Source organism: Pseudophryne corroboree, chromosome 5 (genome assembly GCF_028390025.1).
Source record: "Pseudophryne corroboree isolate aPseCor3 chromosome 5, aPseCor3.hap2, whole genome shotgun sequence".
Taxonomy (NCBI): domain Eukaryota; kingdom Metazoa; phylum Chordata; class Amphibia; order Anura; family Myobatrachidae; genus Pseudophryne; species Pseudophryne corroboree.
In genome coordinates, this window is record NC_086448.1 from 536,497,019 (window position 1) to 536,514,625 (window position 17,607).

The 17,607-nt window shown below is 45.5% G+C and overlaps 1 protein-coding gene across 3 annotated transcripts in view; it reads left to right on the forward strand.

Moving 5' to 3' along the window:
- Positions 1-17,607, forward strand: part of PHACTR1 (phosphatase and actin regulator 1) — an 806,703-nt gene that overhangs the window by 16,791 nt on the left and 772,305 nt on the right. For all 3 annotated transcript variants that reach the window (XM_063923183.1, XM_063923185.1, XM_063923182.1), the window contains exon 2: positions 11,007-11,106. In XM_063923183.1, coding sequence (XP_063779253.1) covers positions 11,046-11,106 — 61 coding nt within the window. In that variant the 5' untranslated portion in view covers positions 11,007-11,045. The remainder of the gene's footprint in view (positions 1-11,006; positions 11,107-17,607) is intronic.

Sequence of the window (17,607 nt, forward strand, 5' to 3'; positions counted from 1 at the left end):
GGGCGGGGACTTTAACTGTGTCCAGTTGACTGGATTGGACAGATCCACATCTGCTAATTCCCATGGCTCGGTTGCTCCCCCATCGCTATCGTTATTGACTAACACGTTGAGACTAAGTGACCCCTGGAGGTGCCAACATCCCGATTCTCGCGAGTATACATTTTACTCGCACCCTCATCATACCTCGTCCAGACTAGATTATTGGCTGATCGCGGATACCCTTCTGCAACAGGTAGTACACTCACAGATAGACCCAATCCTCCTTTCTGATCATGCCCCGGTGTGGTTTACTTTAAAATTCAACACTCCAATACCACGCTCTTATAATTGGAAGTTTCCATCTTATATGGAAAACTCCTCGGACTTCCGTTTACATCTTGAACAATCATTTTAAAATTATAAAACTGATAATATGGAACATGTCGAAGATATTAATTTATTTTGGTCCGCCTCGAAACCCGTACTACGTGGTCAGATCATGGAGTATGTCTCCAGGAGACGCAAGGCACTTAATAATCAGCTAGGTGATCTTAGACAAAATTTGACTAGAACTTATAATCTACTCTCATCACATTATTCACTTGAAAATCGCCAGGCCTATCTTACAGCTAAACAACAATATGATGCCCTATGTACTGAACGGGCGAGTTTTTCTCATGACATTTGTAGAAACAAATTTTTTAGGACTGGCAATAAATCAGGCAGGTTGTTGGCAAATTTGGTTCGGTCGTACTCTGCTCCCTCACGTATCACCCAATTGTCTATTGACCCCACCTCTAACGTTACGGATACTCCCGCTATTCCTACGTTACTACCAAACTTTGTATGAATCGCCTCCTGATCATCCACTAGAAGGCCTGAGATTTCTGGATGCGTCGGGACTTCCGGTTTTGACGGAGGAAGAGAGGGAATCTCTGACGACGCCAATTCAGGAACCTGAATTATTATCCCTGATTAAATTATTGAAAAAAGGGAAATCTCCTGGACCGGATGGTTTTGGGGCAGAGTATTACCGAATGCTGGCTCCTCACTTGATGCCTTACATGCTAGCTCTTTTTAATTCATTATTACTAGGGAATCCAGCCCCGACTGGGTTCGATGAAGCGAGAATAGTAGTATTCCCGAAACCGGGAAAAGGTCCCACACGTGTCCAATCTTATAGGCCGATCTCCCTATTGAATCAGGACCTAAAATTATTTACCAAATTATTAGCGTTTCGACTCCAACCCATTCTACAGCGAATTTTACACCCAGCCCAAAATGGGTTTGTTAGAAATAGAACTTCTGTACACAACGTCCGTACCTTATTGGCGGCGATACATAGCTCAAAACAATCAAAATATAAAAATGCCCTTATAGTCAGTTGTGATGCAGACAAGGCATTTGATCGTGTCTCCTGGGCACATATACTGCGAGTCTTACATGCCCAACACTTTGGTACTCAGTTTATTGATATTTTTAAAACATTGTATGCCACGCCACAAGCTTTTATCACGATTAATGGATTAAACACCAAACCATTTCAGCTATTTAGGGGAACAAGACAGGGATGCCCCCTTTCCCCCTTGCTGTTCAATTTAGCTCTGGACCCACTCATACGCACGTTCGCAAATGATATGGCTTGGAAGGGTATCCAGGTGGGATCACACACCGTAAGGGTCTCCGCATTTGCGGATGATCTACTACTGTATTTCAGTGAACCTATAACATCCTTTCCCTCACTACTGACCGCATTAGAGACCTTCAATTTAATATCAGGATTTTTAATTAATTTTGACAAGACGGAGGCACTGGCATTGGGAGATGATGCGAGCAAGGGTTGGAACGATAAGTTCCCATTTAAATGGGCGCATAATTATATACAATATCTAGGTATACGGGTGTCAGCTAACCCCTCAGAAATGTATTCATTAAACTTCTCTCACTATATTAATAAGATGGTTGAGGACTTTGCGAGATGGCAACACCTGCCAATTTCTTATTTGGGTAGGTGTCATCTGTATAAAATGGTGTCTTTTCCTCGCTTACTCTACCCGATGCAGATGCTTCCGTTTTTACTATTGAAAAAAGATATTCATACAATAAACAAAGCCATTACGAAATTTATATGGGCGAATAAGCGTCCTCGTATAGCTTTATTTAAATTAAAACAACCACCCTCACTTGGAGGAGTCAATCTTCCCTGTCCGGAGGACTACTCATTAGCGGCTAATTATAGATGTGCCTTAGATTGGATAGGTGGGGGAGACAATTTCGTTGATAAGGCACTAGAACAGGCCTTACTGCCTAGTCATGATCTGCTACAAATATTACATTTCCCGAACTCCTCGATGCTACAGGATATTAAATTAAATCCATTGCTATATGCTCCTTACAAGGCGTGGCATCAAATTAGAAAACGTTCTAAACTCATTCTGGCACATTCCTTATTTCAGCCCTTGTTAGGGAATCCAGCCTTTCAGGGAGGAGAGGCGGATGAGGTCGTTCACAGTTGGCACCTCGGGGGTCTTCGGTCCTTATTTCAATTTTTGAATGACGATTGTTCAACGATATTATCTTTGTCCCAATTACAAGCTAGATACCCGACCTTAAATTTCCCATTTTTTGCATATTTCCAGATACGCAGCTTTGCCACACATGTTATTACTCATCTGCAGCCTATTGATCTTACTTTTCCACTAGATGGTATTGTACGACGACGTTTGGACTCTCCCCATTCTACATCATTGATTTACTCCTATATCAGACGGAAGATTGACTACACCAAACTCACCACGGGCATAGCTAAATGGAAAGATGTCTTTACGGGAGTGGATTTACACACTATTATTAGATGGTCTAATTTGCTTGATAAGCAATTGGTATCTTCCTCATATGCAGAGATGCATTTAAAAATTCTACATAGAGCTTATTACACCCCTCGTCTGCGATTCCTTACAGGGGCTGCAGACGACTCTCAATGCTTTAAATGTAGGGCCCCTGATGCCGATATTATACACTGCCTATGGTCTTGCCCAATTATACAATCATTCTGGGACCTAATACAGACATACATCAAAGTTAACCTGGGTATATCATTTACAATGGCATGGGCATTTTGGAATTTCATAGAACCTCAAACCCCAGCTCTACCCAAGGGCAAAAGATTACTTCTGGCTCGCATCTCAGCAGCAGCGAAAAAAACAATATTATCTCAGTGGATACAAAAAGATCATATTTCCGTGTCTCTTATGTTACCCCGGCTATCGTTCCTATTCCAAATGGATTGGACAGAATGCTCTTTAGATGTTGAATCCCGGGCTACCAAATTTTTTTCGATATGGCTTCCCTATATAATAACATTACCTGTTAACACCAAAGAAAGCATTCGTAAAGTAGTAAGACTGTCTACTTGGTATAATATGGCAATTCTCACTGATGGGTTACCACCGTTTTGAGCCTTTTCACATAGGTCTTTTGCCATTGGATATCTACCACGCCACTTCTAAATTCAGCCATATATGTGTGCAATTGATTTATTTTGTAATACTGTATTTCAAGATAATTAGGGATTTGGCAATTTGTTTTTTCCAATACTCCACAATTTAACATATCACTATAAGACTCGGATGATAGATTAGTCTGTTTATCTTTTATTCTATATGTTAATAACGTTGAATGTGTGTGCCTCTTTTTGCTTCGTTTCAATAAACACAATTTTAAAAAAAAGAAAGACTTTAGATCTGGGTGTGCACTGGCTCCTCCCTCTATGCCCCTCCTCCAGACCTCAGTTTGATACGGTGCCCAGAGGAGATGGGTGCACTACAGGGAGCTCTCCTGAGCTTCCTGACAGAAAGTATATTTGTTAGGTTTTTTATTTTCAGGGAGCCTGCTGGCAACAGACTCCCTGCATCGAGGGACTGAGGGGAGAGAAGCAGACCTACTTCTGTGAGTTTCAAGGCTCTGCTTCTTAGGCTACTGGACAACATTAGCTCCAGAGGGATTGGTACGCAGGTCTCACCCTCGCCGTCCGTCCCAGAGCCGCGCCGCCGTCCCCCTCACAGAGCCGGAAGATAGAAGCCGGGTGAGTATGAGAAGAAAAGAAGACTTCAGAGGCGGCAGAAGACTTCATGATCTTCACTGAGGTAACGCACAGCAGTAAAGCTGTGCGCCATTGCTCCCATACACCTCACACACGGCAGTCACTGTAAGGGTGCAGGGCGCAGGGGGGGCGCCCTGGGCAGCATATAGACCTCTTTTGGCACAAATAAGTATATATACAGCTGGGCACTGTATATATATATATATATATATATATATATGAGCCGCCGCCAAATTTTACTGTTTTAAGCGGGACAGAAGCCCGCCGCCGAGGGGGCGGGGCTTCTCTGCACTCACCAACGCCATTTTCTCCACAGCACCGCTGAGAGGAAGCTCCCCGGACTCTCCCCTGCTTATACCACGGTAGAAAGAGGGTTTTAAAGAAGAGGCGGGGCACATAATTAGGCGCATATTGTATAAAACAGCGCTATCTGCGTAAACATAAAATTATTGTGTGTTTTTTCCTGGGTCATATAGCGCCGCGGTGTGTGCTGGCATACTCTCTCTCTGTCTCCCCAAAGGGCCTTGTGGGGGAACTGTCTTCAGATAAGAGGATTCCCTGAGTGTGTGGTGTGTCGGAACGCGTGTGTCGACATGTCTGAGGTAGAAGGCTTTCAGGAGGAGGAGGAGGTGAAAATGAATGTGGTGTCTCCGTCAACAACGTCGACACATGACTGGATGGATATGTGGAATGTTTTAAGTGCTAATGTAAACTTATTGCAAGGGAACAGTCAGGGAGTCAACCCATGCCTGTCCCTATGTCGCAGGGACCTTCGGGGTCTCAAAAGCGCCCACTATCCCAAATAGTTGACACAGATACGACACGGATTCTGACTCCAGTGTCGACTACGATGATGCAAAGTTACAGCCAAAAGTGGCAAAATGTATTCGATATATGATTATTGCAATAAAAGATGTTTTGCACATCACAGAGGAACCCCCTGTCCCTGACACGAGGGTACACATGTATAAGGGAAAGAAACCTGAGGTAACCTTTCCCCCCTCACATGAGTAGAACGAATTATGTGAAAAAGCTTGGGAATCTCCAGATAAAAAACTGCAGATTCCCAAAAGGATTCTTATGGCGTATCCTTTCCCGCCAACGGACAGGATACGGTGGGAATCCTCCCCTAGGGTGGACAAAGCATTGACACGCTTATCCAAGAAGGTAGCGCTGCCATCCCAGGATACGGCTACCCTCAGGGATCCTGCTGACCGCAAGCAGGAGGTTACCCTAAAGTCCATTTACACACATTCTGGTACCTTACTCAGACCGGCAATTGCGTCGGCCTGGGTTTGTAGCGCTGTAGCAGCATGGACAGATGCCTTATCAGCGGAGATTGAGACCCTAGATAAGGATACCATTATATTGACCCTAGGGCATATAAAAGATGCTGTCCTATATATGAGAGATGCTCAAAGAGAAATTAGTCTACTGGGTTCTAGAATCAACGCTATGTCAATTTCTGCTAGACGAGTCCTATGGACCCGGCAATGGACAGGTGATGCCGACTCAAAAAGGCATATGGAGGTTTTACCTTACAAGGGTGAGGAATTGTTTGGAGACGGTCTCTCGGACCTGGTCTCCACAGCTACAGCTGGTAAATCTAATTTTTTGCCTTATATTCTCTCACAGCCTAAGAAAGCACCACATTATCAAATGCAGTCCTTTCGATCACAGAGAAACAAGAAAGTACGAGGTGCGTCCTTTCTTGCCAGAGGTAAGGGCAGAGTAAAAAAGCTGCACAACACAGCTAGTTCCCAGGAACAGAAGTCCTCCCCGGCCTCTACAAAATCCACCGCATGACGCTGGGGCTCCGCTAAGGGAGTCCGCCCCAGTGAGGGCACGTCTTCGAATTTTCAGCCACATCTGGGTTCACTCACAGGTGGATCCCTGGGCAATAGAAATTGTTTCTCAAGGTTACAAACTGGAATTCGAAGAGGTGCCTCCTCGCCGGTTTTTCAAATCGGCTCTACCATCTTCTCCCCAGGAAAGGGAGATAGTGTTAAATGCAATTCACAAATTGTATCTTCAACAGGTGGTGGTCAAGGTTCCCCTGCTTCAACAAGGAAGGGGATATTACTCGACCCTGTTGTAGTCCCGAAACCGGACGGCTCGGTCAGACCCATATTAATTTTAAAATCCCTGAACCTATACTTGAAAAGGTTCAAGTTTAAAGATGGAATCGCTAAGAGCGGTCATCGCCAGCCTGGAAGGGGGGGATTTTATGGTAATTCTGGACATAAAGGATGCATACCTTCATGTTCCCATTTATCCACCTCATCAGGCGTACCTAAGATTTGCGGTACAGGATTGTCATTACCAATTTCAGACGTTGCCGTTTGGTCTCTCCACGGCCCGGGAATTTTCACCAAGGTAATGGCGGAAATTATGGTGCTCCTGCGAAAGCAAGGTGTCACAATTATCCCGTACTTGGACGATCTCCTCATAAAAGCGAGATCAAGAGAGCAGTTGCTGAACAACGTATCACTTTCACGGAAGGTGTTACTGCAACACGGTTGGATTCTCAATATCCCGAAGTCGCAGTTGGTTCCTACGACTCGTCTGACTTTCTTGGGCATGATTCTGGATACGGACCAGAAAAGAGTTTATCTTCCGATAGAAAAGGCCCAGGAACTCATGACTCTGGTCAGGAACCTATTGAAACCAAAACAGGTGTCAGTGCATCACTGCACTCGAGTCCTGGGAAAGATGGTGGCATCATACGAGGCCATTCCCTTTGGCAGGTTCCATGCGAGGACCTTCCAATGGGACCTACTGGACAAGTGGTCCGGGTCTCATCTACAGATTCATCAGTTGATCACCCTGTCCCCCAGGGCCAGGGTATCTCTCCTGTGGTGGCTGCAGAGTGCTCACCTTCTAGAGGGCCGCAGATTCGGCATTCAGGACTGAATCCTGGTGACCACGACGCGAGCCTCCGAGGTTGGGCAGCAGTCACACAGGGAAGAAATTTCCAAGGTCTTTGGTCAAGTCAGGAGACTTGTCTTCACATCAACATCCTGGAACTGAGGGCCATATACAACGCCCTACGTCAAGCTGAGACCTTACTTCGCGACCAACCAGTTCTGATCCAGTCAGACAACGTCACCACACTAGCTCATGTAAACCGCAAGGCGGAACAAGGAGCAGAGTGGCGATGGCGGAAACCACCAGAATTCTTCGCTGGGCGGAAAATCATGTAAGCGCACTGTCAGCAGTGTTCATTCCGGGAGTGGACAACTGGGAAGCAGACTTCCTCAGCAGACACGACTTGCATCCAGGGGAGTGGGGACTTCATCAGGAAGTCTTCGCACAGATTACAGGTCGGTGGGGACTGCCCCAGATAGACATGATGGCGTCCCGCCTCAACAAAAAGCTACAGAGGTATTGCGCCAGGTCAAGAGACCCTCAGGCAGTAGCTGTAGACGCCCTAGTGACACCGTGGGTATTCCGGTCGGTTTATGTATTTCCTCCTCTTCCTCTCATACCCAAGGTGTTGAGAATAGTAAGAAAAAGAGGAGTGAGAACAATCCTCATTGTTCCAGATTGGCCACGAAGGACCTGGTATCCGGATCTGCAGGAAATGCTCACAGAAGATCCGTGGCTTCTTCCTCTAAGACAGGACCTGTTGCAACAGGGGCCCTGTCTGTTCCAAGACTTACCGCGGCTGCGTTTGACGGCATGGCGGTTGAACGCCGGATCCTAGCGGAAAAGGGTATTCCGGATGAGGTCATTTCTACGCTGATAAAGGCTAAGAAGGACGTGACATCTAAACATTATCACCGTATATGGCGAAAATATGTTTCTTGGTGTGAGGCCAGGAATGCTCCTACGGAAGAATTCCATCTGGGCCGCTTCCTTCACTTCCTACAAACTGGAGGGTATTTGGGCCTAAAATTAGGCTCTATTAAGGTTCAGATTTCGGCCTTATCCATTTTCTTTCAAAAGGAATTGGCCTCTCTCCCTGAAGTACAAACTTTTGTGAAGGGAGTGCTGCATATTCAGCCTCCTTTTGTACCTCCGGTGGCGCCTTGGGACCTTAACGTGGTGTTAAGTTTCCTTAAGTCACACAGGTTTGAACCACTTAAAACGGTGGAGTTAAAATATCTCACTTGGAAGGTGGTCATGTTATTAGCCTTGGCTTCGGCTAGGCGAGTATCGGAATTAGCGGCTTTATCACATAAAAGCCCCTATCTGGTTTTCCATATGGATAGAGTGGAATTGCGGACCCGTCCTCAATTCCTGCCAAAAGTGGTCTCATCTTTTCATATGAACCAACCTATTGTGGTGCCTGTGGCTACGCGTGACTTGGAGGATTCCGAGTCCCTTGATGTGGTCAGGGCTTTGAAAATTTACGTGGCCAGAACGGCTAGAGTCAGAAAAACAGAAGCGCTGTTTGTCCTGTATGCAGCCAATAAGATTGGCGCCCCTGCTTCAAAGCAAACTATTGCTCGCTGGATCTGTAACACGATTCAGCAGGCACATTCTACGGCGGGATTGCCGTTACCTAAATCGGTCAAGGCCTATTCCACTAGGAAGGTGGGCTCTTCTTGGGCGGCTGCCCGAGGGGTCTCGGCACTACAGCTGTGCCGAGCTGCTACTTGGTCGGGTTCAAACACCTTTGCAAAGTTCTATAAAGTTTGATACCCTGGCTGAGGAGGACCTCCTGTTTGCTCAATCAGTGCTGCAGAGTCATCCGCACTCTCCCGCCCGTTTGGAAGCTTTGGTATAATCCCCATGGTCCTTACGGAGTTCCCAGCAGGATGCTTTAAACCTACCGGTAAATCTTTTTCTCGTAGTCCGTAGAAGATGCTGGGCGCCCGTCCCAAGTGCGGACTACTACTGCAAAACTTGTATATAGTTATTGCTTACATAAGGGTTATGTTATAGTTTTAATCGGTCTCATACTGTTAACTGGGTAGTATATCACAAGTTATACGGTGTGATTGGTGTGGCTGGTATGAATCTTGCCCTTGGATTAACAAAAATCCTTTCCTCGTACTGTCCGTCTCCTCTGGGCACAGTTTCTCTAACTGAGGTCTGGAGGAGGGGCATAGAGGGAGGAGCCAGTGCACACCCAGATCCAAAATCTTTCTTAAAGTGTCCATGTCTCCTGCGGAGCCCGTCTATCCCCATGGTCCTTACGGAGTCCCAGCATCCTCTATGGACTACGAGAAAAAGATTTACCGGTAGGTTTAAAATCGTATTTTTTTTTTGTAGGTCCCCTACCCTGGGGCCCATGGTGACTATAGCTGTTCAATAGCTCTGAATGAAAAGGACTCAACCTCGGAGTTGTGGCAAATAGAAAAGTACGTGACGTGTGTACTGCAATATTTCTCTAACGTCCTAGTGGATGCTGGGGACTCCGTAAGGACCATGGGGAGTCCCCAGCATCCTCTACGGACTACGAGAAAAAGATTTACCGGTAGGTTTAAAATCTTATTTTTACAGTGTTAGAGGGGTGGGAAACACAAGCGATAAAGAGAAGTAGGCATGAGAGGGGCGCACATGGAAAAAAAGCAGATTTGCGAAAACCCCCAGTACACATAACAGGAAAAATGTATATATTATAGCAGGTGTGATGTGAGTGGTCTTGGTATGTAGAGGTTGCTATCGGTGGTGGCTAACCAGGGTACAGGAGTGTCAGAACATATGGACAATGGCCCTCATTCCGAGTTGTTCGCTCACTAGCTGCTTTTAGCAGCATAGCACACGCTAGGCTGCCGCCCTCTGGGAGTGTATCTTAGTTTAGCAGAATAGCGAACGAATGATTAGCAGAATTGCTACTAAATAATTATTTGCAGTTTCTGAGTAGCTCCAGACCTACTCACAGATTGCGATCAGCTCGGTCCGTTTAGTTCCTGGTTTGACGTCACAAACACGCCCTGCGTTCGGCCAGCCACTCCCCCGTTTCTCCAGACACTCCCGCGTTTTTCCCTGACACGCCTGCGTTTTTTTAGCACACTCCCAGAAAACACTCAGTTACCACCCAGAAACGCCCCTTTCCTGTCAATCATTCACCGATCAGCAGTGCGACTGAAAAGCGCTGCAGGATCCACAGCAAAACTGCTAAGTTTTTAGTTAAATAACTAAGCGCATGCGCCCCTGCGTGCCTTGCGCATGCGCAATTTGCAACAAATCGCAGCATAGCGAAAATCGGCAACGAGCGAACAACTCGGAATGACCCCCAATGAGTAGAATGCAAACATGGAAATAGTGTACTGTAATACTTGCTTTGTAAATCATCCCCTGTGTGTTCTTCACAGACTTTTACGTACAGTTACTGTATCACACATTCTACAAATGCCATTTATTCTTTGTGTCAAACTGCAATATCAAGTGTTTGTCCCTTGGGCCATCAACTTCAAGGAGCACAGCAGATGTTGCCATAGGGAGCATACTGAATGATTTGGCATTCACCTGATCTCTGCCATATGTCTCAATGAAAAGTTCTTCATCTGTACATGGTTCTAAAACACTCTGAGTTTTCCAATAACAATAAACACAAATATTTTCTCTCTTAAAACATTAAGGCGGTATTCAATTAGCCGTAGTAATTTTCCATGGCTAATTACCGTGTGTGGAGCAATCCATTTAGCTCCAATGCGGCGCTTATCGGGGACTTTGTAGGCAGGTAAAACCAAAGCCCCGAAAACTAGCTTTTGTTTCCACAATTACGGCTGCAAAACAAAATAGGTCCGTGACCTTTCACGGATCTTATGTATTTTCTTAAGATAACGATACATTTTTCGGACACAAAAAACAGGGACATAATTGGATAAGCTGAATAAAAGTCGGCGATGATAAAAAAAATTGTGAAACCCTTGAACGTTTTTCATGCCCAAAAAGTTTCTGGACTAATTAGATACTGCCTAACTTGCTTGTTGATGGAATGCTTGTTAATGGATTTATTCTTTTTATATAGGGTTTTGATGATAAATTGACTGCATTTAGATACCTAAAGATGACAAACTTTTTGGATGTGGATTATATACCAAGGCTTTTATTCAGCCAAGGAGCTCAAGGTAACATTGCTTTTAGCTGACTTACATTTTTTTTTTTTAAATGTTGGTATTCTTATAAACCAATTTAATTGTTGATATCCACCTGCCAGGTAGTTCTGCTGATTCCCATGTAACCTTTAGTGTACATGCTTTAAAATACAGACAACTTCATGTGGTTTTTCTTATTAGAAAATATGTACGCTCATTGATTACTATTCTAGTATTGCAATTTTCAAATTTATTTAGTGTAATTATCTGGTTGTCCAAGAAAGTAATTATACCAACACATTCAGAGAATACATTGCCAGGAAATACATTGCTGTTTTTCTACACACTGACAATATGTGGGTGTAAGAGAAGTAGTGGAACATTGTCAGTATTCAAATGCTGCAAAAACAAACCTGTCATATGCAAAAAAAAAACCATAAAATGACAAAATGTATTTTTTTGAGAATCTGTCTTTCGTTCACTCCTTGCACAAATGTGTGAAATAGGAAAAAATAAGATAGATGTTCATTTAGAACACTGCATGAGCCTCTTTAGCATCAAGATGGCATATTAGCAATTATGGGGGTAATTCAGAGTTGATCTTAGCAGCAAATTTGTTAGCAGATGGGCAAAACCATGGTGGTCATTCCGAGTTGTTCGCTCGTTGCCGATTTTCGATATGCTGCGATTTGTTGCTAAATGCGCATGCGCATTGTACGCAGCACGCATGCGCTTAGTTATTTAACTAAAAACTTATCAGTTTTGCTGTTGATCCTGCGGCGCTTTTCAGTCGCACTGCTGATCGGTGAGTGATTGACAGGAAAGGGGCATTTGTGGGCGGTAACTGAGCGTTTTCCGGGAGTGTGCTAAAAAACGCAGGCGTGTCAGGGAAAAACGCGGGAGTTTCTGGAGAAACGGGGGAGTGGCTGGCCGAACGCAGGGCGTGTTTGTGACGTCAAACCAGGAACTAAACGGACCGAGCTGATCGCAATCTAGGAGTAGGTCTGGAGCTACTCAGAAACTGCAAGAAAATATTTAGTAGCAATTCTGCTACTCTTTCGTTCGCTATTCTGCTAAGCTAAGATACACTCCCAGAGGGCGGCGGCCTAGCGTTTGCAATGCTGCTAAAAGCAGCTAGCGAGCGAACAACTCGGAATGAGAGCCCATGTGCACTGCAGGGGGGGGGGGGGCCAAATATAACGTGCAGAGAGAGTTAGATTTGGGTCGGTTATTTTGTTTCTGTGCAGAGTAAATACTGGCTGCTTTATTTTTACACTGCAATTTAGATTTCAGTTTAAACACACCCTACTCAAATCTAACTCTCTCTGCACATGTTACATCTGCCCCACCTGCAGTGCCCATGGTTTTGCACATCTGCTAAAAAATTTGCTGCTACGATCAGGTCTGATGTTTGCTCATTTGTTTTAAGCATTTTGTTTTACATTTTCCATGTCTAATGATAACTTAAGCTGATCTGTCTTTTTTTTTTATTGAGTACATTTTTATTATATTTTCTTATAACAAGCAAACAAACAAACAGTTACATTAGTGCTTGAATCTCACCAGACTAATGAAATCCATACAATTACAGGGAAAAAAACAAGTATGAGCGGATTCGGTTTTACTCGGTTTTACTCGGTTCTCAAAACCGAATCTTATTGGCTATCCAAAACACGTGACATCAGTGAGCCAATAAGATTCGGTTTTGAGAACCGAGTAAAACCGAGTAAAACCGAATCCGCTCATCACTATGACACAGAGAATATAATATACAACAGAATATCCATTATCCAGATATGCATGTATCCTGAGCAGAGGCGCATCATGGGCCTAATTCAGTAAGGATTGCAAATTCTGTGAATTGCAGAATTTGCAATCCATTTGCTAGGACGCTGACCGCCATATGACGTCTGTGTTTGCCCCCAATTCGGAAGTCTACGGGCAGCCGCGGAGTGAGTCCTGGCTCACTCAGCGGCTGTGAGTGCTGGGAACACAGGAAGAAATCCTTCAATGGTGAGTACACATCGAAAGATTTCTCCTGTGTGCGGGCGCTTGCGAGTGGATGTATAAGCGTATACTGTACATAACCTCGCAGCAATGCGGGGGGATTCGGACGGTGGGGGGGCGTGTGTTCAGCACGGTGGCGTTTACCTGCTCGCTAGGCTCCGATTACACGCAGCCTAGTGAGCAGGTCTGAATCAGGCCCCATGTGCTTGTGGGTGGGTGCTTAAAAAATGTAAAAAATATAGCTTCTGTCACAACTTATCTCTTTTGCTGAACTACAGCCATCAGGGGTTTTTACAGCCATCAATGTACAATGACATTGAAAACGGGGTTTACAATGATAGTTCAATTTAATGTAACAAGCTGGCTTGTCCATTTCTTTCTATTATCACTGGCAGCACAGAAAATAAATGGTCTACATACAGTAAGGGCCTTATTCAGACTTGAACACAGCAGCCGCATTCATAAGGTCTGCGCACACGCAGTTGCTGCAGTGTGTGTGCGCAACACTTCATCATGCGATCACACCCCGAAAGGATGCGATCGCATGGTGATTGACAGATGATGGGCATCCGGGGGTGATGATACAGTGTTCGGAGGGAGGAGCGCAGGAAATGCAGACGCGTCATGGCTATTTTCGGGATGGCCTGATGTTGACTCTTGCATTTCCTGCAAGTAGAAACATGACGTTGGACCGCCTGTATACACAGCCATGCTGTGTACGTAAGGTGTCTACCTCTATTCGGAGCAATTGCAAGTGAATTACGATCACATCACAGAGCGGAGCCTTGCCACCCAGCATGTGAGTAGTATGGTCGTAGATTTTGCTGCGACAGCAAAATCTGCGACCATCTCTGAATAAGCCCCTATGTTCATTAGAAATCACAGAAAACCCCTTTTTCTTAGTGTTTCAGCATATATACCATAGCAACTGAATCCGCTATCATTTTATAATGAATCGTTACTCCAAGTTTACTGGATTATTATAACCTATAAAGCCAATCTCACTCTTGTCAAGGTCATGCAGATGGAACATGTTTGTTTGACAGGCTAGACATTTGCTCTTTAAATCAGTGTATTTGCCTGATTGCTCCACATCCTATTCTATGGCTCTGTTGGTACAGTAACTGTTCAGTCCTTGATTAAAAAGGGCAGCATGGCACAGCCAGAGGCAAATTAAATGGCCCGATCAGCATGCAGATTGAGATGGGCTTCATTTATCTAAAATAAACTTGTTCTACCTGTTCTTGCTTTAATACATTTAATTGAGGAAAACGTATTGAAACTATAGCACTGGGACTAGTGTGCTCCCTACCTATAAATCCTTGCTTTGATACACTAGGATAAATGTTTTGACCTTCCTAATATTTTATTGATAGGCTTGTTGTGTGTGTGGGTTTACAGGATCTGAAAGGCATAACTACTGCAAGTTATCTCCTGAAAACATTAGCAGTACAAAGGATGACCAAACAGAAACTAAAGTAAAAAAAAGTCCAGGCATTAATTTGATACTCTTCATAAAACAAATAGCATATTTCAGTGATTAGCTATCTGCCTGAGCTCTGAGTGTGACAATGACCAACTCAGTCTTACCTGAGTCTTCTTCTAAAGTGCTAGAATACGCCAAGGCTTTTGGGGGTCATTCCAACCCGATAGCACGCTGCACTTCATCGCAGCCGTGCGATCGGTCGGAACTGCGCGTGCGCGGCAGCCACATTGCGCAGGCGCGTCGTTGCCTGGCGACGCCCATCGCCGGGCAGCAACGCCACGAACAAAGAAAGTGGTCGCAGCAGCGACCACAAGAAGATTGACAGGAGGAAGGCAGAACCGGGCAGCAACTCACCGTTTTTGGGGAGTGGTGAGTCCAATGCAGGCGTATCCAGGCGTTTGGAGGGCGGATGTCTGACGTCAGTTCCGGGACCTGCAACCCTGGATTGATCGCACAGGGTAGAGCCGTAACTAGGTAAGTGCACTGTGTGTCAGCTCCGCCTCCCCTCTCCCCCAAGCCGGAGCTTACAGTGCAGCTGCGGGCAGTATTGGTCGATCCGCCCCCACCCCCTCCCTCGTGGTAAAAGTGAGCCGTGAGCACTAATGCCCGACCCTCTCTCCCTCCTAGTAACACTGAGGTCCCCCCCCCCTCGTGGTATGCTGACTCTGAGCCGCGCGTAATGCCCCCCCTAACACTGAGCTGTGCGGAATGCCCCCCCCCTCATGGTATGCTGACGCTGAGCTACGCGGAATGCCCCGTCCCCATCGTGGTAACGCCGAGCCGCGAGCAGTGATGCCCGGCCCCCCACCTGCGGAATCTTTCAGCAGCGCTGGGTGTCTAGCCCATCTGTGTGCAGACGGATCTGTGCTGCAGTGCCCGTACTGTGTAAGATGAGAACCGCCGACTCCTGCAGTCTGAAGGTAAACTTGGCAATTAGCACAGCATGGGGGAAGGTGGGCAGGCAGGCACAGGGGCAAACGCAGGATATCTGGGGGAGGGGGGGGGGGGGTGACAGATATACTGTAATGTGTAAATGGTGACGGACTCGGCAGGTAGTGTACTGGTAATGTGTAAAAAGGGACTTCACTTGTAATGTGTTAAAGAAAAAAATTAACAATAAAGGGGGCTCTACCTGCCATGCTGTGTAAAATGTGACTTTACCTGGCATACTGTGTAAAAGGGGACACCACTTGCTGTAATGTATAATACTGGACTCTACCTGCAGTACTGTGTAAAAGGGGACTCTACCTGCCATACTATGTAAAATCTGACTCTACCTGCCGTAATGTGTAAAAGGTGCTCTACCTGGTGTAATGTGTGTAAGTGGCGCTACTGTGCGATTTGTATAATGGAGACTACTGTACAGCGTAATATGAATTGGTATTATTTTGTGGCAACGCCCCTTCCCAATGAAGCCACGTCCCTATATTTTTGGCGCACTGGCCTGTTTTAAATGCGTGGGGGGGGGGGCGCCGATGCTGTTTCTTGCACACAGCGCTAAAATGTCTAGTTACGGCACTGGCACAGGGTAAGTAAGTCTTACCCTGATCTTCTTTTACACTAAACTTTTTTTGCATAGCAGGGCTGCACAAGCGTTCGCAGCCCTGCTATGCAGAAATACACTCCCCCATAGGCGGCATCTAGTTAATCGCACGTGCAGCAAAAAGTTGCTACGTGCGATCAACTCGGAATGACCCCCTTTGTTCCCAACTCTGAGATTGAACTGACAAACGTGGTTAATGATTTCATTAAGGCTAAAGCAAAAGGCCACTACTCACTGCTAACTCTTCTGGATCTCTCTACTGTAAACTACTCTCTCCTCATACAAATGCTACACCATCCTATCCTGGTTCTCATCCTACTTATCAAATCGTTCCTTCAGTGTTCACAAGTTACAAGTTGAAGTACCACAAGGCTCAGACCTAGGTCCTCTACTCTATCTATACTATGTCTCTTGGAAAACTAATAAGCTCATTTAGAGTTCAGGGTGAAATTTACTAAGAATCAATTTTGAGTGAGATTACAAATCGCCTTTAATCGCCAGAACAGAAATTGCACATTTTCTAGTAAGCGTTTTCACTTGCGTCTTTTTTTTTATGGTGCATGTTGTCACTTTGCGGAGTGTGTGATTTGTGTCCGTTTTGCAGATTTTTGCTGGGAAGTTGCTTCAGAAGTTGCATTTGAATGTGCTATAATTTACAGTAGAATGCCTCAGAAGATGCATGTCAACACAAAGCTAAACACACCTCAATTTTCACCACAAGTCGCACCACGAGTCACACCTCAAATCCCACACAAGATGCACCTTAATTCACACCACCAGTCACCATAAAGCGACAAGTTACCTCAACACAGTGGTGTCACAAGGGGAGTGCGGCCCGCACCTGGGTGTCGCCCGCTGAAGGGTGACACCAAAATGCCAGCTCCTGCTCAGTGACAGGAGCCGGGTGCTGCACTGTAACATTGTGTGCAGCACTCCCCATGGGCAGCTCACATCTCCCAAACCCACGAAGCCACACTCCTCCCATAAAGCCCCATCCCTTCTCATGAAGAGCCCCCCCCCCCCTCCCCCATTTGCACGGCAGCGCACCGGTTGTCAGTGCAGTATGTGACGCCTCAGCAACAACACAGTTGGTCAGAAAATGAACATGCTACAGTGACATCACCATGTTGCCATAAATACGCTCACAAATCGCCGGCATTGGTGGCGTTTTATGGTGGAGTGTGGTTGAGTTGGTTGCACAGTTGTTGGAGAGGAGAATTCTATATCTATTTTGCGACTGTTACCTGGGAGTGGAAGTTGGGTTTTTGTGTAGTCTTGGCAATTTTTAAAGTCTGACTTGTTTTTGTCCTGTATCATTTTAAGTTTTATCTTGTCATTATTTGTGAGTGTCTGTTGTGTGGGATTGTGTTGTGTGTGTGGAGAGGTTTATTATTTTCTTTGATTTATCAGTGTTGTATTTTTTGTTGCATTGGAGTAGGAGGGTGGGAGCAGTAGGGCTGAGGAAATGGGGTCGCAGGTGTCTGTGCAGCAGCCTGTG